We start from the raw sequence: 25,925 nt of genomic DNA, 5'->3' as shown, positions 1-25,925 counted from the left end.
TATTATTATGAGAGTTTCTTATTTTTAGTACGAGCATTGGTGTCTATTTGTATTTGGTCCCCCGAATAAATTAATAATATTTTCAAAATTTAGAAATTTTATTCAACTTAAAAACAAAAACAGAAAACATAAAACATAAAACATAAAAAGAAAAACAAACATTTTATTCAACTCATAGAAATTTTAAAATTAATCTTCATTATCTTATACTCAGCAAGACTCTTCGTGTTTGTGGACTGAGCATTGTTTCTTTTTGCCTTTGCAGCTTTGACCCCTGCTGGCCTATTCTCACAGTCCTCAACATTGCAGCTTGATGATTATGAACCTTCGGCAGCTGGTTTCCTCTTTGTTGCAAGCGTGTTAATAGCATTAAGGCTTAGCCATTTCTGCTCATTCTTTAACAGACACCAACAATGTTCAAGGTTAAACCTCTTCTTATGCTCAGCAAAGTAGATTTCATGTGCATTCTTTAGGATATCAATTTCCGAATGAGCAGAACTGTTCAGTCTCTCTGCAGCAGCCATTGCCGCACAAAACTTGTTAGTATGGTCATTTATCTTGTGCCAACGCTGCTTGCAATGTGTCACCATCATCTGTTCACCACTATTTCTAGCATGAGGAGTGTCAGCATAGTACCGGCTAATCCTCGTCCAGAAGCTTCCTCCCTTTTGTTGATTAGACACAATGGCATCATTTGAAGTGTTGAGCCATGCAGAGATCAGGACTTCATCATCAGCAGGTGCCCATGTCTTTCTCTCCTTGCGCTCCACTGGTGTATCTTGAGAAAGAGGTGGCACCTCAGAAGGTTGTGAGCTGTTCTGTCCAGACGGTTGATAACTTTCAAAAGAAAAGTTTTCATTTCTACCAACGGATTCTTGACTGTTAAGCAAGTTTAAGTAAGAAGAAGACTGATAATATGGATTCGTAGAATCCATATGAAAATACTTAGAGAATGAGTATATAATAGAAGGGATTAGCTAAGAGAATGAGTATGGAATAGAAGGGATTAGCTAAGAGAATGAGTATGGAATAGAAGGGATTAGCTAAGAGAATGAGTATAGAATAGAAGGGATTAGCTAAGAGAATGAGTATAGAAAATACTTAGAGAATGAGAGAGATTTATGATGGAAATAGAAAGAAGATGGTTGGGATTTAATAGGTAAAAAGGTAACTTGCAATAAGTTACAAAACATAATGAGCTAACAAACACAGTCTAATCACAATTTATGACAAGTACAATTCAAAAACAGCTATGAAGTACTCGTTAATGGCTCATTCAATTTAAAGGTGGCAAAAATGGATATGAAGAAGAAAGATACGAAGTTGGTATTATTTTAAGATGCACATGCTCTTACTCTATCTACACAATTGGTGTCTTTACTTACAAGTACATAGTACATCCTTAGTCACAATTCAATTTATGTAACTAATACGCATGAACAATGAACAAACCACACAAAAATGTCACCAACCAAGAAATCATAATCAAGAATCAAGCATATCAATTAACCAGACTATCTAACTACAGATTACTAGTCTCTTGCCCTAAACATTACACAGCTAGTTTGTATGAGTTACTACCATATCTTAATCTGAGGTAAAGGGATTCAACTTTTATGAGTTACAACTACTTTTGTTAAGTTACTACCGGAGAATAAACTTTTGCTAAATCGATAATCCTACACAAAAAGCTATGAACAAGCTATACACAGAGACTAACCCTGAAGCAAATCATATATATCTCAAATTGGAGGAAGAAGACATACCTTAAATTTCGCACAATTGAACCGCCGGACAAGCTTCGGGAGACACAGAAGTTGGAGATCGTCTTGCAATTGGTGGTCCTTCGTCGCCGTCAAGATGGAAGGGAGGATTCAAAAACTTCCTCTCGAGATTTCGTCCGGTCTTAACCCTACCCAAAGACGCCGGACAAGCTACGGAGGACACAAAATTTGGAGATAGGCGTGAAATCGGTGGAAAAGAGGAAGAAATCCACGAGAGAATTTCGTCGCCGTCGCCGTCGAGATGGAATGGAGAATTCGAAAAGCCCTCTCGAGATTTCGTCCCGTGTTAACCCTACCCAAAGACGCCGGACAAGCTACGGGAGACACAAAAGTTGGAGATAGGCTTGAAATCGGTGAAATCGGTGGAACAGAGGAAGACATCCACGAGGGAATTTCGTCGCCGTCGAGATAGAAGGGAGAACTCGAAAATTAATCTCTCCGGATTTCGTCGATTGTTAACCCTACCCAAACACCAACGCCAATCACAAACTTACACGTCTCCAAGTACACGGTAGAAAAACGTCGCGTTTAAGAGTCGTTTTTTGGGTTTTTGGGTTTTTGGCTTTTTTTTTCTTTTTTTAAAAAAAAACAAAAAACGGGGGACGGTTGAAAATAACGCCGATGCACATGCTCTAAGTATTAGTTTTCCTTTTTTCACACCATCTCAATTATTATCACATATTGAATACCCCACATTTATCATTTCTACCGCACCAACTACATCAAAATGTTTAAAATTTAAAAGTTTTATTATTTTAGTAAATTATTTATGTAAAGAAGAAAAAAAGACAAGTAAATAGTACAAAAATGAAAACTTGTTGTATAGTAGAAAATAAAAAGAATTACTTGTTTTGGTAAACAATTTCCGAATTAAAATCTTTCTGGCCCCTTCTGCTTCAATTTTATTTTGCATTACCCCCACTTATTCTAACTACCCCTTCTTTAATGAAAGGACTAAAATGCTCCTCTAACAATTTTTATAAGAAAATTGAACATCTAGTTGTACCAGTTGCACCCCACATATCCCCTAGTTGTACCAGTTGCACTGGTACACATAATGGGATTCGAACCCTGGGCGCACGCGCGTGCGCATGGAGCTCGCAACCACTAAGCTACTGTGTTTTTCGTTGAACACTTATTAATTTATTTATATTTAACCTTTAATAACTTTTATTAAGGGTAATATTGTCTTTTTACCATTGAAGGCTAAATAGAATGGAATTGGAAGAGAAGGGGCCAAATAGATTTTAGTCCACAATTTTCTCAAGACCACATCAAGATTATTTACTGTATGATATATATATATATATATCAAGACCACATCAAGAAATAAAAATCTTGTGTAGTTCAAATTTGATCACAAGATTTTTTTGTCACACAAGTTTATACGATAAGGGAAAAAGAAAAGAGAGAGAGAGAGACATTTGTATATTGAAAACCCTTTTTCTTGTAGCCAAACACTTTGATCTTAGATCTAAGCCAAGAAGGGACTTCGCTGTTTCTTTTTTTTGATTTTTCACATATCAACAAAACAAAGCTATGTCGTCTCTGCTTCTCAGCCTCTCTTCCAAGCCCTCTCTCCGCAAACTTGCTCAGCTGGTAAGTCTCTTCAATCTCTCTCTCTGTTTCTAGTTTTTTTTTTTTGGTATAATCTCTGTGTTCTGCTTCTGATTTCTACTTCTTTAATTCGCGTCCCCTAGAGATGTCACACCCATAGGATGTTCTCCTCCTCTAGCACCAACCCTTACTTGCTGTATTGTGTCACACATTATGGAAGTTCTTGGGATGATATTAATGTAACAAGCAATATCCACTATTTTGACCCGGTCAAGGAAGACGAAGTTATTGTCCGAGACAAGGTGTTACCAATGGAGTTGCGTAAAGGGTGTCTGGTCGGAATGTCCCATGGTTGGGGAGTTTTCAAGGCAGTGTGTGGTGATAATAGTTATAAAGCCATATATGTTACCGACTACTGGGTAAACCTATAGCTATCCAACAGCAAGCCATCACCAACGCCGCAATGAACTGTTCATCTGATCAAAGCAATGAATTTGCAGTGGCTGTCAAGTGTTTAGGGCCTATGATCAATTTCAATAGGCCTGGTGGCAAACACAGGGAATCAGGTTCGGTCGTCTTTAAAACTCTTTTCCAGTATTTTGATCAATCGAAGGTTATGTTTTCAAAGAGAGATGAAAAGTTCTACACTCCGAGTTTTGGAGGCCAGTTCTTGGTTTCCTGGGATTCTTTCTTCGAGGAAGACATGACCGGCTCTGAGTTGCAAGAGTTGCAGTTCTCCAACCTGCCTGAGTTCACCCAGTCCGAGTGGGAGCTGCTGGACTCATGTTCCAAGACTGTATACCTTGTGGAGTCTCCCTCAGGCCAACGTTTCCTGATCAAGTGGTACGCTCAGAACCACGAACCAGGCAATGGGATGGCATTCCTGTGTCGCGGAACAAAGCGTTTCATGGTGTTTAGACAGGAAGAAGAAACAGGGGTCATGTCTTACACAGAGGACATTGGAGACCTCTCCATATTCCTAGGCAATAATGAGCCCTTTTGTGTCAAGGCAAACCCTAACTCAATCTATTTTGCAGGCGATGGCTGTGGTGTCTACGATATTGCCACTAGAAAACCATGTTCCTTCTGTCCCAAGTCTCCCTCAGCCTTCTCGTTAGGATCACTCCTCCCTTACTGGATCCCTCCAATGTCTCTCTAGTTACAGTGTCCTTCACTAGTTATGCCTAGATTATGTTGTTGTCATTTCAAGTGGTCTGTACTAATCAAACTTATCATTTGTGGGAAAATTATGTGATCATGACATTGTAGGTGCTTGATATTGATTTTAAACGGTGTCACACAAGTTTGAGTTTCAGTATTGGAGAGAAGACCTTTTTTTTTTTTTTTTGTCAACAGATGTACCAAATTTTTCACTTTTGTTTTACATAAACCAATTTAGTAAACAACCCCAATTAAGCTAGTAGAGAAAGAAGAACACAACCACTGAACTAACATTAAGAAACTAAAGCATAGGCCCTCTGGTAAGTAGAGGAGATCGAGTTACCCTAGTTGCAGATTTGGACTTGTTAAGTTGCAGAGGAGAAAAACTCGACAGCCTTCTCAATCATTCAGGACTCAATCACTTGGGTAACAAGGTTGGGTGATGAAGAGATCGCAACAAGGCTGGATGAACAATGTTGAAATGATGGAGGAATTCAACCAGACGAAAGCTTTAGACGTCATTCGAGAGAGCACAAGCCTAGCAGCCCAACCAAAAGCGTCATATATGTCAGACGAGAGCGTCAGCTGCCGAAAGAGATCCAATGTTGGAGACAAGGCTGAAATTAATCTAATTCTTACCTTTGATCTGAAGAGATTATGAGAATTTCTTGATTCAAAAGAAAAAACAAAAAAAGTTATGTTGATGATCTGTACTTGTATATGAATCTTTGATTAACCCAATATAGAAACCAATATCCCTCAACTAATATGCCATAAGTACATAACTAATCTGTTTTTTAAAAAAAATTTGTGTTGCTAGCTAGCGTCCATGAGAAGTAAAATATATGTGCATCTAAATCACATATTAATTTTAATTACTTTATCTCCACAAATATTTTAGTAGACCATTACTATATACATTATACCGTATATTTTTTTTGGTTGGACTCGAAATCAATTTCATTTTTTATTTTTATTATTATTTTTTTATTTTGCCAACAAAGGTACAAAATTGGCTCAAACAAGCCAATGCGAAGGAATATTATTAACATAGGTAGCTAAATGTGGAACTGTGCGAACGCGTCGCGCAAGATTATCCGCTTTACCATTCTGAGAGCGCGGAATGTAGACTAATGTAAAGGAGGTAAACTCCTCTTTATCCGCCTGGATGTCCTCCAAATAAGGTGTAAAAACTGGCCACTCGGAAGGCAAAGACACCATCTTCACTAAGTCGGAGCAGTCGGTAAGGAAAACAATAGATTGGTTATCCGCTCTAATCATACATCGCATGGCCCAGACAAGGGCCTCAATCTCAGCATGAAGAGGGGTCATACTACGGCGAAGGTTGGCAGCTCCCATAGTGGGGACATCACCATAGGGCGACGTGCAGAACCACCCTCTTCCTGCATAACGGTTTGTTGCTTTCCAGAAACCATCTACAAAACAAATATAGTTCGACAAAGAACAAGGAGCACTGAAGCCCCTGCTTCCCCGGGGAACAACCTCACTAGGAAAAGTCGATGCGACCGACAAGTCCTCTGTTTGAACCAAAGCCCATGCTTTTTTCTCATCCTCCGCTAGTCGCAAGATCGCTAGGGGGTTGGAATCCAAATTACTAAAGAGTTTATCATTACACGCTTTCCATATATACCACAAGATCCAGGGAAAAAATTCCTGTGTCGGAACATTTGGAAAGCGCCAAAAAAGAGAGTCCATGTTTGTGAAGATTGAAGCCGATGGAAAAACACCCAGGACAGTCGGGAACTGCGACAAAGCCCAAACCTGTCTAGCAGGTGGACATTCAAAGAGGGTATGATTAATTGTCTCCTCCTGAAAGCCACAAAGACCACACATTGCATCACAACTCATACCACGTTTTTCGTAGATTAGCCGTAACCGCCACACAACCCGAGAGAACTTGCCACATAAAATGACGAAGTTTTGATGGGCACCTAATTTTCCAGACAAAGTCCTGAAGAGGTGTAATATCCGGGCCAAAAGCGTTTGGCCCAGAGGGAACCGTCTGATGAGAACGTAGATAATGATATCCTAATTTAACCGAATATGTACCAGACTTAGTAAGGTGCCATTCCGGCAAATCCGGTTTATCCGGTTGTCGCAACGGTAAGGCAGAAATTATAGCAACATCTTCCGGTAGAAATGTAGCCGTAAGCTGAGCCATATCCCAGGAATTAGAACTCCTGTCAATGAAATTTGCAACTCGGAGCAAAGGATCTAAAGACGATCCTGTGTTCAATGCTGGTCTCGGGGATTGAGCAGGGATCCAAGGGTCAGTCCATACAGAAATGGTAGTCCCGGATCCTACTCGTGTAATAAGTCCTTTATTAACCAGAGAGTGAGCAGAAACTATACTCCGCAACCCATAGGACGGCGAGTAAGACTTTTTAATTTGTGCTTGACATTTCTGATTTTTGGGTACATAAGGCCGGTCTGGGGCTAAAGACCATGAAGCTCATGCTTTACACATCACAATTTTTAAATACTCGGAGGGCATAGAATATTGAGAGTATGTTGTAGTCTGTTGCTCGAGCTCTCTTTTATTAAAGCGCAAGGTCTCTGGTTCGAATCCTGGGGTACCTTATTATATATATATATTTTAAAAAAAATTATCCCTTTTAAGTACCTAGTTACAAGAAAGTTCGGCCGGCCCTTGGTAAATGTTTAACTTTGATTATAGTTAGATTCTTGATTTTGTGCTTTAGGGATTATGTGTAGTCAGATATTCAAAAAAATTTAGTGGGTGTACGTAAACTGTATGAGCAACCCGAGCTAATTAAAGATATTTGCATGGAAACTGAAAAACCAACATTGTGTACATGTTGAACTTAATTTGCTATATTTTGGTAAGGAAATTGAGTACATTTTAAATTGTCCAAGAAAATTGAATTCGCGTGAATATAAAACCATTTCGTACTTTTAAAATTTATATGTTGCTTCTGATGATAAGTAAAAAAATTGCTTCTAAAGTTTATCTATTAATCAAGGGAAAACCTCATTTAGGTGGCTCAAAAGAGGAAGTAAATAATACATATGCATCTAAATCACATGTAAAATTAAATTAATGTTTCTCCACAAAACTGTAGTATTTCTTAAGACTTGGACAAATTAACTATTACAATTATATATTCAGACTATACTCGTTCTTTTCTTTTTTTGGGTTGGATTTAGAATTTATTTTTTTGTTTACACTTGACATTTTCTTGTTTTGGCTTAAAAAGTTTAACGTTGGTAATAGTTTCTCGAATTTGTGTTAGTAATAGTAGCTAGGTTATCCTGCAGCCTGCAGGGCCGGGGTAATATTTTTTACCTAGTTAGAGGATGGTATAAGCTCAAAATTATTAAGAGCATCCGAACATTGGGTGTGAGCAAACCAAAGATATATTGGGTTGTAACAGTGCTCTAGCTCCTTTCAGGCTGGCTCTGTCTCTGCGCGTATGTAATAGTATACTTTAACATCATCATAAAATCTAAGAAGTTGTCTTCGTAGTTGTCCTTTATAACGTTTTCTTTTTGGTTAAAAGCAAGTTCTCTACTGAATATATATATAAATTCTTTCATAATAATGGATAGAAGGAAAAGTCTGAGCGATCTGATTAAATGTTTGAGACTTAACACCATTTTCAGCTTTAAGATTCGAAACTAGAAACCATGCCTCACATTCATCATCTCACTGTTTCACATTATTGCAGCACTGATAACATTGTGGTCCATTTCTTTCAGTATCCGTATATCTATGATATATATATATATATATATATATATATATATATATTTTCCGCTTGAGTATTTTTGTTTGCTTATTATTTGTTTCGGGGATCGGTTCTTTTGGTCCTTCAATATGAACACATTTCGGAAATATATATGCAATAAATAATACTGAACCTTATATGAATTTAGTATATATATGTATGATGTATGATTTGAGTGCTTAACCAATGTCTTTAGGAACTAAACAAAATTCGAATCAATGAGTTATGTCAACCAAACAGAAACAAACAAATTTCTATCAAAGTTGACATTAACTGATGTTAGTAACAACAAGCCATTTTACACGACACTAGTAGGTACAAATCATTAATAGAGCTGTCAGCAAGTCAATAAATCTAAACATAATACTTATTGTTTAGTCTACTAATATACTCGTAATGAAATAATCTTTACTGTACAATGAATTGTAATTATAAGTATCGTTTTATTAATATTTTTATTTTTAGTTAACCTCAAAATTCAAACTGAGTGATATAAGGAAGAAACGAGATGTTAAACATCCACTTTGATATATATGTGCGTGGATGAAATATTAGATAAATACCGCCTTACGCTACAGGACAGATTTTTAAGTTTATTTTGTTTGATATAATTATGAGTAGTTAAATTTTTAAATATTTTATTTGTATTTGTTCATTTTAGTAATTTTACTTATAATCATATTTTTAAATTGTAAAATTTCAGATATTTTTCATTCCAAGAAGGATGGTGTTCCTCTGATGCTCTCCCTAGAGGATTCATACTCGCCTGAAACCGTTGCCAACGGTTTTTGTTGTGCCTATAACACATACTTCGAGCGATGCGGCTCGTATTCCCTATCCCGGATATTGTTATGTTGATCATTCAATGACTGCAGATGTCGTTTCCTAAGATGTGTCCGAACTTTGTTCGACACGTCATTGGTCTCTACGTCCAAGGATGCAAGGTAGGGCTCGACCTGGGGGTTGACGATATCCTTAAGCTGTGTCAGATCAAACACAACTTGGGATTCTAGGGAACGTTCTACATGTCCTCGCGTCAAGACCGAGAGATGATCAAGGGGATCCCTGGAAAAGACGACAGGTGGCGAGAAAAAAATTTCTATTTCCGCATAACTCCCGCTTCAGTGGGACGGTTCAAGTTCTCCCGCCTCCCGACGCAGTGGGCCGTTTGTGTGGGTCAGAAAGACCACCGACCTTTATAGATCCAACTCGTAGTTCGATTTGCAAATGTATATCCACGATAATGAGTCGAGTCCTTACATTGCTTTTTGTTTTTTTTTAAATTGCAGACTCTGGTGACCATCTGAACACTCTGTCAACGCAAGCATTAGCTGATAGGTTACAGGAAGGAAAAATCAGGTGGAAATCGTTCACGCGAGCTCGCATCATCGCAGCACTCAACGCCCCGATCGCTCCGGCCTTAGCCCCACCCAAAAATCTGAATCCGCTGATTCCCGCTGATCAGCCTAAGATCGGTGCTGCCGCACAATTTCCCGCTCATCCAGGTGCGGGAACTTACTATTATTTCTTTACTATTATATATTTTTTTAGCAAGTTTATTAGTCCGCTTTTTAGGCAAATTTTGCCCTTTCATGTCGTGCTAACTTGCAACTGTATGGTGCTTGAACAGACGCTCCTGTCCTATTACAATCTTCCAGTTCATCGCCGACCTACGTGCAGCTCATCATGACGAGGAAACCAACACTCCGCAAACTGCGAGAACAATCTCAACCTTCCCACCAAGTTCGCGCTGGTGACGTGGATGCCGCTTTGGCTTCCGCCCTTCAGGCTGTTCATCCTGACCCTGCTTGGTCCGAGAGTGAGGAAGTGAACCAGGCCCTTGCGACCCAGCGGGGCCTTCAGGACCATCCTGACCCTGCTTGCAGTCCACCCACAGCGAGCCCCCGCCACTCCCAAAAAGAGCTCGCACTAAAGCACCCCGAGCCGGGGAAGACAAGGGACGCGAGAGCCGAGGAAGCCGTCCTGCGAGCCACCGTGTTGAGCCACCTGCGCAGGACCCTGCAGTATTTGGGAAAGACTCGTCGACAAGCCGCCCGTTCCACTGTAAGTTCACTCACTCTCGTGACTCCCCGGCGGTGGAGGATCATCTTGGAATGGCGACTCTCTTCAGACATCTGAAGACCGCCAATTGCCAGGTTCCGCTGGTCAAGGACCTCGCTGACAAGATGCCTACGTCGAGGCGATGGCATCACATGCATTGGTTGGTCAACTTCAGGATTTTTATGATGAACTTTTTTTTTTCTTCTTCTCTATGTCTCCTCGTTCCCTTTGTTTGACACGAGTCCTGAATTGCAGGCCGTAGCTGCTAACAACAAATTGGTGGCCCTCTATGAGCGGAGGCTGAAAGACGTCCCATAGGCCGCTGAACTAGAGAACACTACGCAGGTGGTCCACAAGATTACGACGCCCAGGAGAGGGACGCGGGCGCCGATGGCAAAGCTGCCTTATTGGAATGCGAAGTCGCCTCCTTAAAAGCTTCTGAGGAGACATGGTCGAGGCTGAGGCTGACCTTGCTTCGGCCAGGGCTGCTCAGGCCAAAGCCACCTAGGATCGCGAGCGGTTGTTGAAAGAGAACCGGTGGTTGAAGGAAAAGATCGTGGGGACCAAACAACAACATGCCGAGGCGATTCGAGGGGCGGTTTACGATGCCAAGATCAAGTTAGCTCAGGACTACCGGGTGATCCTGGATTCTATCAAGAGTAAGTGGAAGCGGAAGAACGAAAAATCAGACGTGGACGGTGATCTGGTGGAAATCGAGTAACTATAACAACAGTGGAAAACAAACTGCGGATTCTGGGTACTCAGAAGGTGGTACTCGCCATTCTTCCCTTGTGGTATCGGACTTCTCGGTGAGCAAGCTTGACCTTCCCAAGATTTCGGAGGACTCGGTTGCCCCGATGGAGGTTGATGCCAGAACTGGAGTCCCTCGGGGTCTGGATGAACATAGGAGCAACGTTGGTGGGTTGACGAACTCGAGAGCTGAAGCGGAGGGTGAAGACAAGTGATCGTTGTTTAAATATCCCATTCTTTTGTTGTTCTCCTTTATTTCCCCTTTCCTTTTCAGACTTTGTTTGGTTTTCCCGAGAGGGTTGTTATCCAAGACTTGTTACTTTGCCTGGGAAGGCCTTTGAATCCTTGAATATATTTTTTGTTTTCTTTTTATTGCCCTCTTTTGTTTTAAAGAAAGGGTCAAAATCTTTGATTTGAGTGAGGTTCGCTTTCGTGAGCTAAAGTACGTCGGACATGACCCGTGGGGTTTTCTTCTCTTTTTCTTTTGTTTTAGAAGGCAAGCTATTTGATAGTGATGTGTGTAGGTGTTAGAGTAGGAAGGTTTTGGTAGACTTGCGTGGGGTCGATTGTAGCTTCCTGTTGGGACCTCAGGGGGTCGTTGTAAGGGATACTCGGAGTCGAGGTTACATAGTGAGAGGTTTCCTCATTTCTTTTTTTTTTTTGTTTATATTTGTGTTGTTTATTATTTATCGAGTAGATTTCGGTGGGATGATCCCACTGGTAAGAAAGTTACGATATGAGGGGAGAGATTAAGAAGCTGGTTGCGCTCGTGAGCTGAGCTGCCTACGTACCCTATAAAGGGATCAAGCCAAATCGTAGTTCAGTTGTTGAAGGTACTTAGTGAAAGTACTTCTTTAAATTCATGACATTCCAGGGCCAAAGCTCAGGTTTGCTGTTGCTCTTGTCCTCGAGGCAATATACACCGTTGCGAACAACTTTGGTAATCTGGTAGGAACCTTCCCACTTGGTCCCCATCTTCCTAGCATTTTTCTCCTTTTTGTGATCGAACACTCTACGGAGCACTCTATCTCCTACGACGAAGTGTCATGGCCTGACCTTGGAATTGTAAAACTAAGCTATGGCATTTTTGTAATTTTGAGGTTATCGTGCAGGGCTTCGTTATTTGCGCTCTTGTTTTCGGGATAGACAGCTCGACGGATACTTTCGACGGAAATTTTGGTCGTTACCGTATACTAGGGAAAAAGCAGTTTCGTCGGTGCAACCTCGAGGGGTGGATCTGGTGGCCCAAAGAACACCAGCGAGTTGGGTGTCCCAGCCGGATTTGGGGGCACCCAAGCGTCGTTTAAGTCCGTGCAAGATTAATTTATTGGCCGCCTCGGCCTGCCTGTTGCCTTGTGGGTAACAAGGTGTTGACGGGGTGAGGCGTATACCCCAATCGTCGTAAAACTTTTGTTCCGCAGGGGACGTTAGATTGGTACCGTTATCCGTTACGATTTCGTAGGGGATGCCGTGGCGGGACACCACGTTTTTCCTTAGGAAATCCTTCATGTGGATAAGGGGCAGAGACCAAGCTCATTAGTAAAATAATCAGTGACGACAAGCACGTTAGTCAAGCATCGTCTGCCTGACTGCTCGAGAGGGCCGATAGCATCCATCGACCACCGCATGAATGGATAAGGGGCAGAGACCACGCTCATCCACTCCGCGGGCTGATTTATAATGGGTGCATGACGCTGACACCTGTCACATTTTTTGGCGTGTGTGTCGTCGTCTGCGAGCATGCTTGGCTAGAAATACCCTTGGCGTTTTATTCGGAGAGCCAGCGAGCGGCCTCCGAAATGATTGCCGCAAGGTCCCTCATGGGCTTCAGTCATAATGTTCCGGATCTCTTCCCCTGAACGCACTTGAGGTATGGTCCTGACAATCAACGCTTGTATAGCTTTTCCCCGATTAGGCAAAACCTCGCACTATGGGCCTTGAGCTTGTGTGCTTGCCATCAATCCTCGGGGGCGGTTCCGTTTGTGATGTATTCGCGAATTGGGATTCGCCAATCCAACTTGGGTTCTTCGTCATGTTCGTCACCCGAGCCGTGCTCTTGCAAGAGTTCATCGTCCAGGACGGGTTCTTGTTCAGGCTTTACCATGTTAGGGAGATACCTTTCCCTGATCTGATTGACCCCGAGGGTTTTGACGGGGATGAAAATACTAGGCTCGTCTATACCTTCTATGGGTATAATCCGTCTGATGGTTGGGTTAGAGGTAGAGGCAAGCGCAGCGAAGGCGTCGGCTGCGGAGTTCTATCCTCGAGGAATTTTGGTGAGCTCGAACAAGGTGAACTGCTCAGTTAATGAGCGGACGACTTGGAGGTATGCGTCCATTCATTCGTTGTTTGCTTCGTAGCTACCGTTGAATTGGCTAGTGATGAGTTGCGAGTCACTGTAGGGGGTAAGCTCCTTGGCTCCTACGCCTAATGCTAACGGAGCCCAACGGAAGGATTGCTCTATGATCTTGCTGGTGGGGGAGATGAGTCGAACTCCGAACCCGCACCCTTGTCTTGTCGCGTCCGAGTATAACGACCACTTTTGGGGACGATTGTCGGTACGATCGTTATTGGTGGTTAGTTCGATCATGAAATCCGCGATTTGGCTAGTCTGCCGGATTGACTAGGACCGTGGAGAATCGTCCGGATCTGCTGGGACGTTATCACCACGATCGTGTGGGACTGGAAGTAAGGGTGTAACTTTGGAGCTAGCAATCACGACCGCCAGGGCCAATTTTTCCATTGGGGGATACCGTGTTTCGGCGTCCACCAATGTTTTGCTGACGTAATAAATCGACTTTTGTTCTCCGTCACGTTCTCGTACTAGTACCCCCTGACCGCGGCAGTGGATACGGCGACATAGAGGAAGAGGTGCTCTCCATCCACTGGTTTGGAGAGGAAGGGGGCTCGGTTAGATATTTTTTAAGCTCCTGAAATGCTTTCTCACATTTGTCATCCCATTCGAACTTTCGGTTGCCTTTCAACATCTGGTAAAACGGAAGGGAGCGGTCGATAGATCGTGCGATGAAGCAATTCTGTGAGGCTATTCTCCCGTTAGCCTTTGAACTTCTGGAGCCATTTTTGGGAAGGCATTTCGAGGAAATTAGCAATCTGCTTAGCATTGGCTTCGATCCCCCGTTCGGTGACCAAGTATCCTAAAAATTTGCCGCACGCGACGCCGAACGTGCACTTAGTGGAATTAAACTTTATCCCGTACTGGTTCAGGATCTTGAAACATTTTACGAGTTAGGACACATGGTCTTGCTCGCGTGTTGAATTGACGAGCTTGTCGTCAATATAAACTTCCATTTATTTCCCGAGGTGGTTGGCGAACATTTTATTGACCAGTCGCTGGTAGATTGCATCCGCGTTTTTAACCCAAAAGGCATTACTTTATAACAGTAATTGCCTCGGTCTGTTATGAAAGCAGTCTTTTCTTGGTCAGCGGGGTCCATCAGAATAAGGTGTCCATAAAGGACAAGGTCTCGTGTCCCGTGGTGGCCTTAACGAGCCGATCGATATGCGGGAGGGGGTAGTTGTCCTTTGGGCATGTCTTATTGAGGTATTTAAAGTCAATACATATTTGTTATTTCCCGTTTTTCTTTTTAACCACCATGGGGTTGGCGAGCCATTTGGCGTATTAGACTTCCCGGATCGATACTATTTTCAGTAAACGATCCACCTCGTCGTTCACCGCTTTGGCCCTTTCAAGGCCGAGCTTGTGGCGCTTCTGTTTTACTGGTTTGAAGGTAGGATCGACGTTGAGATGGTGGGACGTGACGCCGATGTCGATACCCCGTATGTCGGCAGAGGACCAGGCGAATTTGTCACGGTTTTGTTCTAGAAATCTGACGAGCTTTCTCCTCGTGTCGGGGTTTAGGTCGGCCTCGATTCCTACAAATCGGTCGGAATATCCTTCCACGATGGATACCTGGTCGACCAGGATTATGAGTGGTCTGCGGACTATGGGTCCTTTTGACCCAGCAAATGACGAGATTCGAGCTCATCGTTAATCATTAATTGCTATTTGTCGGACCTCTTAATCAGGTCGTAGCCGCCCATGTATCATTTTCTGGAGGTGTGTTGACTGCCATACATAGTCGTGTTTCCATTGCGAGAAGGAAACTTAACGCATTGATGGTATGTCGATGGGACTGCTTTCATCCCGTGCAGCCATGGTCTGCCGAGGAAATCGTTGAAGGGTGCTGGTCGGTTGATGACAACGAAGTCCACTAGACGTCGCACCCCCCCCCCCGAGCTTCTACTATTAGCTTGACGGTCCCTTTGGCGAGTGTAGTGTCGCCGACAGATCCTGTTAGAGGGGTTTTAGCTCCCTTCAATATGGAGTCGGGGTAACCCATCTGTTCAAAAGCATCGTAGAACAGGAGGTCAACTAATCTCCTAGTATCGATCATTATTCTTGAAAGTTTGCATCCTCTGACATCCAGGCGTACAACTAAAGCGTCGTCGTGCAGTTTATCAAGGTCGGTCGTTTTGCTTTCCAAGAAAGTGATTTCGTGGTCGGGCTCAGTTAGGGTTTTCGTTCTCGGTGATAGTTCTCGAATTTTTGTTGGTATGCTTTGTTCGAGTTGACAGAGTCACGAGACAAGAAGGATCCTCCTGAGATGTGAGATTCAAGTTCTCGGTGATAGTTTTCGTTCTTGGTGATAGTTCTCGACCATGTGGATCGATTTTTTTTTAAGCTTTGTGAGATTCGAGGTTGACAGCTCCGATAAAGGGTGAGCCCTTTAAAAACCAGGTCGATACGCTTTTTTGAGGCTGGAGAGGGGGAAGAGGCCTCAGCCTCCTCGGTTCTCTCGCGCTTTAGGGCGGAGTCTTTTGCGATCGCACTCCCCTCTCTGGTTTTTTCACGCTCTTTTTCGAAGGCGCCCCACCCTTCTGCATTCCTTGGTGGAATGACCTCGTACCTTGTGGTATTTACAGAACTTCTCGGGATCGAAACTTTGACCTTTAGCCTTGGATCCTGAGTCGACCGCAAAGGCGTGGAGGTTAGGTTTGGTGGGTTCCCTCCGAATGTTCTTTTGGGGAGGAACGAAGGACCCCTTTGCCGATTTGTGGAGTTTGGCCATGGCGGCTTGTTCCTCCTCGGCTCTGGAAAAGAAGATGGATCTGTGAAGTGCGTCGTCAAGGGATGAGGTTGTCACACCGTGAGTTCTTCTTGGAACTTCCATGTATACCATAGGCCGGGTCGGAGGGCCCCCAAGGCGACCTCGTCATTGAGGTTGGCTATTGTGGCTTTGGTTTCCTTGAACCGAGTGACGTACTCGCAGAGTGGCTCATCCTTTCCTTGGACCAAAAGCCACAGATCGGATTCTGTTACCTTGGCCTAGAAGAAGACCGAGTACTACTTTAGGAAAGTTGCGGCAAGTTGGTCAAAACTATTGATGGAGTACGACTCGAGACTAGCGAACCACTCTAGAGCGGACCTGACAAGGTTTTCTGGGAAGTAATGGAAATAGCCGGCCTCGCACTTGTCATCGGTGAGGTAAGCCTTAGTTATCGCTAATCGGAATGAACAGAGATGTGCTCCTGGATCAGACGTATTCAGGTAGGTGAAGTTTACCGACGTCCCTCAGGCGGACCTTCGCAATCCGATCGCTGAATGGGGTTCGTCTTGTCTTTGCAATATTGTGGTCTGTGTCCGGGGTTACGCTAGTGGCTAGATGGACCCCCGAACGGATCTGGGCCAATTCTGCGTTTGTCTTATTCATGTAATCCGCGAGGAAACGGGCGCTTACTTCATGCTCGCCCGGGGGACCGGGGAGGGGAATGATGTTCGCTGCCAGGGGGCCATTCCATTCGGAAGGTCCTCCGTGAACACGAGGTTCGTGTCGATCGGAAGGTCCTCCGTGAACACGAGGTTCGTGTCGATCGGAGGGTTTCTGGGTGCGCCAAGGGCGTTAAGCCCAAGCAATTGCGAATTACCATACCCCGCCAGAGGGGGGTGAACGGGTCGTGTGCTCGCGTTGTCGCTGTATCCGGTAGTGTCGGGAGCGTTGAGCTGGACCGAGGGTGCAAATACTGGTAACGCTCTGATCCCGGGTGGCGTGACCTGGGCTGTCGTGAAATCTAGACGAGTTTAAGATAATGCTTCCGCCGTGGGGTCCGTTGGGGCGACGCTGGGTGGACGCATACCCCCTGGGACGTGTCGGGGTTCCCTCGGAGCGTGATTACCTGCTCGTGTTGCTCAATTCTGCTCATCAGGGCTCGCTTTGTTGCGTCCTGGTTTTGGGTTTTGTTAATCAGGACCGCGAGCATCCCTCGTATTTCTGCGAGGTCGGTTGTGCCGGGGGCTGTTGTCACCGGCGGCGATGTCGGGGTTTGCCCGGTTCTGGTCATCCCGTTGGTTTCGGGGCGGGTCCATAAACAATTTCCTAAAAGTCGCAAAAGAAATTAAAAATTGGAATCAAGTTTCATGTTTGATTTTTTAATCAGGATGTTTTTAAATTAATTAGGTTTTTTTTATCCTTATCAAGATCTTTCTTGTTCTTGGGATTGGTTCCTGCTTCTCAAGGGGAGCGCGGGGCCTATAGGCGTGACCATAGAGGATCTTCCCTGGGAAGAGCTCCCGAGACCCAAGATGGAAACGGGTTCTTGGTGGACGGTATTTGAACCACCGGAGGAACCTTGGTCATTCGAATGGGGTGCTCGAGCTCGGATCGGATTTGGGATCTCTCCCCGTAGATAGGGGGTCGCTAGCGACGGTTTCAAGGTGTATTGGCGTCAGCGAGTTACCGCCAGTCGCGTTACGACCGTCAGGAGATGCCCTTAGAGTGTGGTTGGTAATGATTTCTGGGATGATTGTGTTAGATGGATCCATTTCGTCTTAATCCTTTCGGTTGCAATCGATTTTTGAGAATAGAAAGACCTATGTGCCCACAGACGGCGCCAAATTGTTGACCGGAAAAACAAGAATTTAATAATTTGATTGAATCAAGAAGAACTTTGGGGCTGGTTTTTGCTATAAATCGATGAACAACGAGTATGACGAACTGGATTTGCTTTCTCTATTTCTTAGTCAATTTAGGGTTATAAAAGATGATCCTACTCTAACTAGATGCGTCCATTATAAAGCCTAAGGACATCGTTTGAATGATGCCCTGGTTTTCCTCCTTCGATCTCGCCCTCTCGCTCTGAGATCCTCTCTTCGTTCGACTCGGAACCCACTTCAAGACGCGCTCTTCCTGGGCCTCCCACGGGCCCATGTTTAATGCTTTACAATAAACTCCAAATGGGCTTTCCCACTTGGGCCCAGGTCCGGCGAAACCCAACGCCAACACCATCCCATTTTTTTTTAATAATAAAAACAATATATAATTAAGCATCCCATACTACTTAATTAAACCAACACAACCACAACTCATATTATGCACAGCGGAAACATACAAAAATAATACCAAACCAAGATATCATTAATACGATAATATTCCTAACCATTCTATCCAACAACCTGACAAGACTCTAACCAACATCACACAAATGAGATCCTAGATCATCCTCCTCCTCATCGCGATGATTCCACGCTATACATTCATTACTTTCACCTCAAACACAATGAGATGCGTGAGTATTACCAAATATACCCAGTGAGGCGATCCTCCCATCTACGAGCTATACACATAAGCAAATCAAGAGTACAACCACAACTAAAACATAACAAACCAGTCATTGAACACAACACTCATTAACACATTCACCACACCTACACATCAATCACACAAAACAAGTTATACAACCCACTCGCTTAGATAAGCTCATGTTCACGCACTCACCTTTTCCACCTGATTATAACAAATATGACAAGTTGAGACTCCCCTAACGTCTGCAACAGCCCAGAAACACCCTACAACAAACCACACAACCAAAAACGACTTTATAGCAAAACTGGACAGAAACATCATAAAATAACATTCTCAAATACAAAACCCTAAACTCATAACCAACCGTTAACTATCAAATCCCTCCGGTGAAAGTCTAGTCTTAGACGTCACGAAGCTTCCCACTAAATTTCAGCACGATCAGATCTCAGGTTAAACCGCAATCGATCCCAAAACACCTGTTGGTCTCAATCCGCGACTGAGACGAAACGCCCCACGCCAATAACTCATCGATTTTAAATCCAAATCCACTTCTGTAAAAGGAGAATGACGATGAAAGGCTTGGCAATAACTCTACCAAATTTTGTTACCTTTAAGTACAATTTGATATGTCGAAACCGTTTCCTCCCAAACCCTAACGATTCTGCTCCTTTGCCTAACACACCAAAATCTAACCTCCCTTCCTCACACCTCTTCTCCACAAACAAGTTCTCTTTTTCCTCTCTACAAAAACGACCACACCCCGAAAAGAGAGTAGAGAAGCGTGAGTTATAGAGAAATTTAGGGTTTCTTGGTTTAATTTAATTAAACCAGAATTTATCTAAACCGATACTAAATCGATTCCACCAAATTTCTGATATAAAAACCCAATATTCATATTTTTCAGGACACGGGCGTTACACCATAGAAGAAATTCGATTTTGAATTTTCTGATCTTGCCATAGTGAGTTGTGACTTAAAAGACGTACCAAAGAATGAAAATTGCAGTGAACTTGCAAATATGAATCAATAAGCATAGAAAGGACATTGAAATCTTAAAGAAATTATTTTGAAGAATTAATTCTCTGTTTTCAAGTCATCGCAAAACTCTACTTCAACATCAGCACGGTTTCCATCTTCCTCTTTAAAGTCTTCAGCCGTGAAGTCTTTTCTGGTTTCCATTATCATGGTTACCATCTTCCTCTTCGAATTTTTTTCTCGGTTTCCATTCTCATGGTTACCATCTTTCTCTCCAGTAGGTTTGTACCCAATATCATCACAACCATCATCGCCAACCACCTTACAATCATCTCCACTTACAACATCACACTCTTCTAAGGGAACAAACTCACCAATATACTTAATAATTGCAGTACCTACACCAATAGCCAATTCAGGATCTGTCAAATCGAGAGTAATCGACTTGGGAGAAATTAAACAATGACCCGTAGACTCATGAGCAGATGATTCGCCAGCATTATTAGGGTTCTTCGATGTGGGACGACGCGTGGAAAGCTTCTTTTTCGGAGTCATCAATTGAATTCAAAGAAGACAGAAATCACAAATTAGGTCTAAGGATTATAATTTGGGGATTTTGTGGAAATCAGAATTGATTATGTTTTAGTTAGGGAAGAAACGACGTCGTTTTACTACTGATGGAATCTCTTAATTAGTTAATTAACCAGTGTTATTTCTAAGTTTGAACATTTAACATTGTGCATAGTAGAGGATTGCCAACAAGACAATCACTTTCCAGAAGTCACCCATTCTAAAACAACTCTATCATAAGCACGTTTAATTGTGGACTTCTCTCAGGACCACTGACCAAAAAAATCATTGCATCTTGGTGATATAGGTGGTCAATACAATTCTTTTAAACGTCTATGCAAACCATGGTGTCATAATTTACCCCCACTAGCAGATCGCAACATCCTCGTTGCACGCCAATACTGTCATCCCCGTAGATAGGGGCCTTCTTGACTCAACACTCATCTGGGTTCGGCTCTGATACCACTTGTAACGCCCCACCGCCACCTCTTAATAGGCTCTATGTCCATCCTTTCTTAGTGGACCCACGTTCATTCTCGTCAAACAGATTGTCGAATATCGGTAGGTCAACTAAGAGAGGTGAACCCATAGATCGGAAATAAATATGGGCTCACTAAGAGGTGGCGGTCGGGGTGTTAGAAAACCCAATTATGCAATTTCAAGTATGTGAATGTTTAATTTCAGGTTTATTTGTTAATTTTCACCTGACCCGCCAACTTTTCATTCCTAATTTACCCTTATTGAAACACAAATCTTAACTAACTTTGAATGACATTTAGTAAGAAAATAAGAAAACTAAAGCTAGTTTCATATTTGTAAATTTTTTATGTTTTAGTCTGATTAAAATGAGAGAGAAACATGATAAAGAAAAAAAAACTATAGATATATATATATATAACCGGTATATAGAATACTAAGAAATCTATAAATATTGGGGATTAGTCACAATATTTCTCAACCTATCCGCAAACAACCAAGCTTTTGTTCCTCGCTTTAACATGTAACTTTAACCTGATCTCATGCTTACTCTCATATACGTTTATTTGCATCTTGTTTTTTTCTTATTGTAAAAGTAGTAGTATCTCCACATACACTTAATCCATCAGTGGTAGCACATTTTGCACCAATCTTCAAAGTCTGCGATCTATACAACTTAATGTTGTATCTAATCTTCAGAAAATACCTCAATATAACTATCTAACTCATCTCGCCAACTAAATGTTTTTCCCAACTCGGGCAACACTTCAGCATCTTCAGCTTCGACATGATCATCACCTTGGCCATTATCTTCGTCTTCACTTTGAACAAAGGATCTGGAATCTTCCCGCCATCAAAGATATCATCTCCACTATCGTATGTCTAGTCTTTCTCATCTCTCTCACCCTCTCCAAACTTTGTTTTGAAGTCATCGCAAAACTCTACTTCTACATTAGCACGGTTTCCATTTTTATCTTTAAAGTCTTCAGGCGTGAAGTCTTTTCTAGTTTCCATTTTCATGGTTACCATCTTCCTCTTCGAAGTCTTTTCCCGGTTTCCATTCTCATGGTTACCATATTTCTCTCCAGTAGGTTTGTACCTAATATCATCACAACCTTCATCGCCAACTACCTCACAATCATCTCCACTTACAACATCACACTCTTCTAAGGGAACAAGCTCACCAATATACGTAATAATTGTTGTACCTACACCAATAGCCAATTCAGGATCTGTCAAATCGAGAGCAGTCGAATTGGGATAAATTAAACCATGACCAGTAGACTCGTGAGCAGACGATTCGCCAGCATTATCAGGCTTCTTCCGTGTGGGACGACGCGTAGAAATCTTCTTTTTCGGAGTCATCAATTGAATTCAAAGAAGACAGAAATCACAAATTAGGTCTAGAGATTATAATTTGGAGATTTTGAGGAAATCAGAATTGAATATGTTTTAGTTAGGAAAGAAACGTCGTCGTTTTACTATTGACGAATCTCTTAATTAGTTAATTAACCTGTGTTGTTTTTTCGTTTGGCCATTTAACATTGTGCATCGTAGAGGTATGCCAACAAGACTTTATAATTTAATTAGAATTAATAAAAATCTTTCTACTAGATAAAAAAATCATATTTGAAATCAATTAAAATGTAAATTTGATGATTAAAATGACATTGAATCACATGATATATTTAATTAATTTTCTCGACGAAATTCTAGTATTACGTAAGACTTGGACTAATTAATCAGTGCAGACACTAATCACTAATCAGACAATAGTTGATCTTTTCTTTTTTGTTGGATTTCAGAATCTCTTTCAAGGGCGCCCTCTATTTCAATATTTATTTTTGACATTTTCTAGTTTTGGGCTTTGGGTAGAAGTTTAACTTCGGTAATAATTTAGATGCTCGAGTTTGTCTTAGTAGGTTATGCTTCACGAATTTTAAGAGTTATGTAGTTACAGATTGTGGTATGAGTCAAAATTTAGTGGGCGTGACTTGTGAGCAAAACAAAGAGATATTTGCATGGAAATTGAAAACCAACATGCATGTACCTGTTAAAGTTATTTCACTATTTTGGTAAGGAAATTGAGTACATTTTAAAATATGCAAAATAATTGAGTACACGTGAAATATAAAATCATTTCGTAATTTGAAAATTAATGTTGCTCCCATGGACCCATGGTTAATGAGTAAAAAATATATGCTTCTAATAGACGACCGGTTTAGCGATTTGTTCATTACAAACACAATATAAAGCACAAGTCACATGACCAGTAAAAATATGCCACATAGGATTTGTTCATAATTTTAAAATTAGAAAAAATTAAGATTTTCTGTTAAAAAAACAAAAATACGTAAATTCCTCATATTATTTATTTTTCTACATATTTTAAAAAATAAAATAAAATAAAAAATCATAAAATCCCTAAATTTTCTCATACACTACACCACAATCTTTTAAACCGTTTTATCCTCTTCTACAAAATGAAAATTCTATTTCACGTTGGACTCAAATTCTCAATCTTTTTCTGGCATTTGCTTTCTCTGCCTTTCCACTAATTTTTTTTTACATCATATACATCGATTATAAATTGTATGAGAAAAATTGTAGTTGATCCAAGCTTATTGACTTATTTTCCTCTTTATTTCAGATTCATGGTTGGAGATTACTCTACATTTTAAGATTCAAGAACAAAACCAGATAAAGCTCACTATGTACAATCCATGTCAGTTTCCATCTACTCTCCTGCTGTCTGTATCTCTAAAATTTGTCTATTGTATAAGAAGAGCTGTAAGTATTTTTTGTTTTTTATTATAAAACTCATTTCCATGTTATCTTTTATTTATTTTATTATTTTTGTGCAAACCATGTTATCCTTTAGTATGGTACTAATTCAAAGAGACTGATTTATTATTGTCTCAAACACTGCACTAAATTAATGTTTTCTTATCATTCTTAGAAGTCATGTTCATCAGAGTTTTACATTTTTGGTTAAGTCTTAACAGTTTGATTTTACAAACAAAAAGTATTTCAATAATATAAAACCAGTGATACATGCATGTTCCCATGGACGGGTCATAATACTAGTTTTTTATAACTATTGATATAGTAAAACCATAGGTTTATTTTTGATTGAAGATTTAGGCGAGATGAATGTGATTGATTATATATATGGTCTGGTTTAGCGACTGCAATGTCTTTTATGTTTCTAGAACAACTGAACAATTATCCAAATTCAAACCGACAACCTTTACCAAAATCATTATATTAACTCATTTAAGTAAGTGCTTGATTTTTTATTATAGCTGGTCGGCTGGTCCCAACAAGTTTTGTTCTTCTCAACTTTTTTAGCTGCTTGTTGTTTTACCCTCAAACTATATGTTTCCTCAGTTTTCTTACGAGATAAAAACCCAAATGTAATCATTCGTCGTTATCAAGAAGAGGCGGACCCAGCTTAGCACAGCCAGAAAGAAGCATTACATTTACACCAATAGTGTCCCTTTCGTTGACATAGAGATAAAAAAAGATTAAACCATTTGTATTTAGTCCATCACTTGTGAAATTGCATATAGTTTGTCGGTACTGTCTTTTCTCATATTAATTGTTTTTTTTTAATATGTCCCTTTGTTATATCAGAATACGGGTTTTACGAAAACTCTGTTTTCAAATTAGTGTCCCAGTTTTTTCTTTGTTATAAGGTCAATTAGATTGTGAGTAACTTAAAAACAAAAGAAAAACTCACAAAAACAATTGCACCTTGATTAGCAGTGTTATTGTGTTAATATACAGGCGACTCAATTCCTACCAAAAAAATATATATATACAGGCGACTCAACTAGAACCCATACAAACTACTAAAAAATTTTTTTTTAAGAAACCCAGAAATCTTACACAACATTATTTATATATTTTCTTCCAAGCTTCAACATTATTTACATAAAAATTTAATGTTTCTTTGGTAAAAAAAGTTTGTCTAATAGTTTGTTTAATATGTCTGCAAGCAGATGCTATCTATAAAGCATACACTATTTTAAAATTGATGTATCCACTTCATTTTTTTGGCTAAATAAATGATGACTTTCCACAACAGTTTAAATGATCCCATGTTAAAAGAAAAAGCTTTATAGAAAATATTAAATATATCTTTAATCACATGGCCAAATCTATATAAAAGTACTTTGGGGGAAATCCAAATCAAGTCAGGTTTTCTACATAATTATAGTTTACACAAAAGGTTAACTACTAAATACTCAAAATTTAGAGATTTATTCGCAAAATTATGTAATAAGAAAATTAGAAAGATTTTTCTAAAAAAAAAACCACACCTGTTTTTAACAAAGTTCACATTATTTTTATGATGATATGCTATTGAAAATACGTACAGACTACAGTAACATTTATTTCCTCCCAATTTTACAGTCCTAATTTTTTTTTACAAATAATGTTAGTTAAATTTACTTATAAAGAAAATTAACCTACAATTAACTCAGGAAATTTACTTTTTGTTTTATGTTTGACATTTCTTCAATACGTTGTTTTGTGGCCCAATAATAACAACAACAAATGGATAATGCACTAATAATATAATTAGTGTGGTTAGTGCTGTCCTGCCTATATGTTTAATTACACCAACTTGATCAGTTGTCCCTGTCAAATGAGAAGCACTTGCTCGCTGCGATATCTGTCGCTTTCGTGTTTTCAATGGGTATACTTCTCACGATATCTCAAGTTTCTTCAACATTTTGAGCTTTTTTCTCCGATATTATGTAACTTCTGGCGAAATTAATAGTCCACATCATTTTCACCCAAAAAGGCAACAACATGTTGCGAACGTCACCTCAATCTGTTAAATGTAGTTGAATTTCATATCTCAATTCCGTGCAATTCAAATGGGCCAGAATATCCCTGCAAATTCCTTAACTGAAACAAAACCGGACCATTTTATTTGGTTATCAAACAATACTACCGAAATTAACCAAATTATCAATCGATTCAGTTCGGTTCGATTCATTTGAAATTCTACTAATTCAAACTGATTTTTCTTGGAGATTTTGGTTGAAATCAGGTAAACCAGTTTAATTCGATAAAATCGGTTAATTCAGTTTGGGTTAGTATCTATTTTGGTTTAATTTAGGTATATTCTTTTATTTTATTAAATAAACTGAAATTTTCAATAACCGATCGGTTTGGCGAACTGGATCGAATGTAGTTCAAAATTC

General features: G+C 40.7%; 2 protein-coding genes and 1 non-coding gene across 3 annotated transcripts; 1 reads left to right on the top strand and 2 right to left on the bottom strand.

Moving 5' to 3' along the window:
* Window positions 1–317: 317 nt before the first annotated feature.
* Window positions 318–935, bottom strand: LOC104720323 (glutathione S-transferase T3-like). Its single transcript, XM_087468564.1, has one exon. The coding sequence runs from the start codon at window positions 933–935 to the stop codon at window positions 318–320; it is 618 nt and encodes a 205-aa protein (XP_087324690.1).
* A 2,239-nt stretch (window positions 936–3,174) lies between these two features.
* Window positions 3,175–4,656, top strand: LOC104718779 (uncharacterized). The gene is made up of 2 exons (XR_015568015.1): window positions 3,175–3,383; window positions 3,485–4,656. It is a non-coding gene; the product is annotated as an uncharacterized LOC104718779 (transcript).
* An 863-nt stretch (window positions 4,657–5,519) lies between these two features.
* LOC147936038 (uncharacterized) lies at window positions 5,520–6,925 on the bottom strand. Its single transcript, XM_087468563.1, has 3 exons — window positions 6,919–6,925; window positions 6,421–6,824; window positions 5,520–6,332 (listed from the first exon to the last, which is right to left on the bottom strand). Exons 1-3 carry the CDS (start codon window positions 6,923–6,925, stop codon window positions 5,520–5,522), a joined length of 1,224 nt encoding a protein of 407 aa, XP_087324689.1.
* Between the last annotated feature and the right edge of the window lie 19,000 nt (window positions 6,926–25,925).

Source organism: Camelina sativa, chromosome 10 (assembly GCF_030686135.1).
Source record: "Camelina sativa cultivar CO46 ecotype springtype chromosome 10, ASM3068613v1".
In the NCBI taxonomy this organism is placed as follows: domain Eukaryota; kingdom Viridiplantae; phylum Streptophyta; class Magnoliopsida; order Brassicales; family Brassicaceae; genus Camelina; species Camelina sativa.
The sequence above is the reverse complement of the archived record's forward strand: the minus strand, read 5'-3'. Positions and strand labels throughout refer to the sequence as shown.

What these genes read in the sequence shown, in the direction of transcription:
- LOC104720323 (XM_087468564.1), bottom strand. Translation starts at nt 935, where the DNA reads ATGGATTCTACGAATCCATATTATCAGTCTTCTTCTTACTTAAACTTG.
- LOC147936038 (XM_087468563.1), bottom strand. An exon ending in TTCGTCATTTTATGTGGCAA is followed by an intron (nt 6,333 to 6,420) that starts GTTCTCTCGGGT and finishes TGTGGCTTTCAG; the next exon opens with GAGGAGACAATTAATCATAC.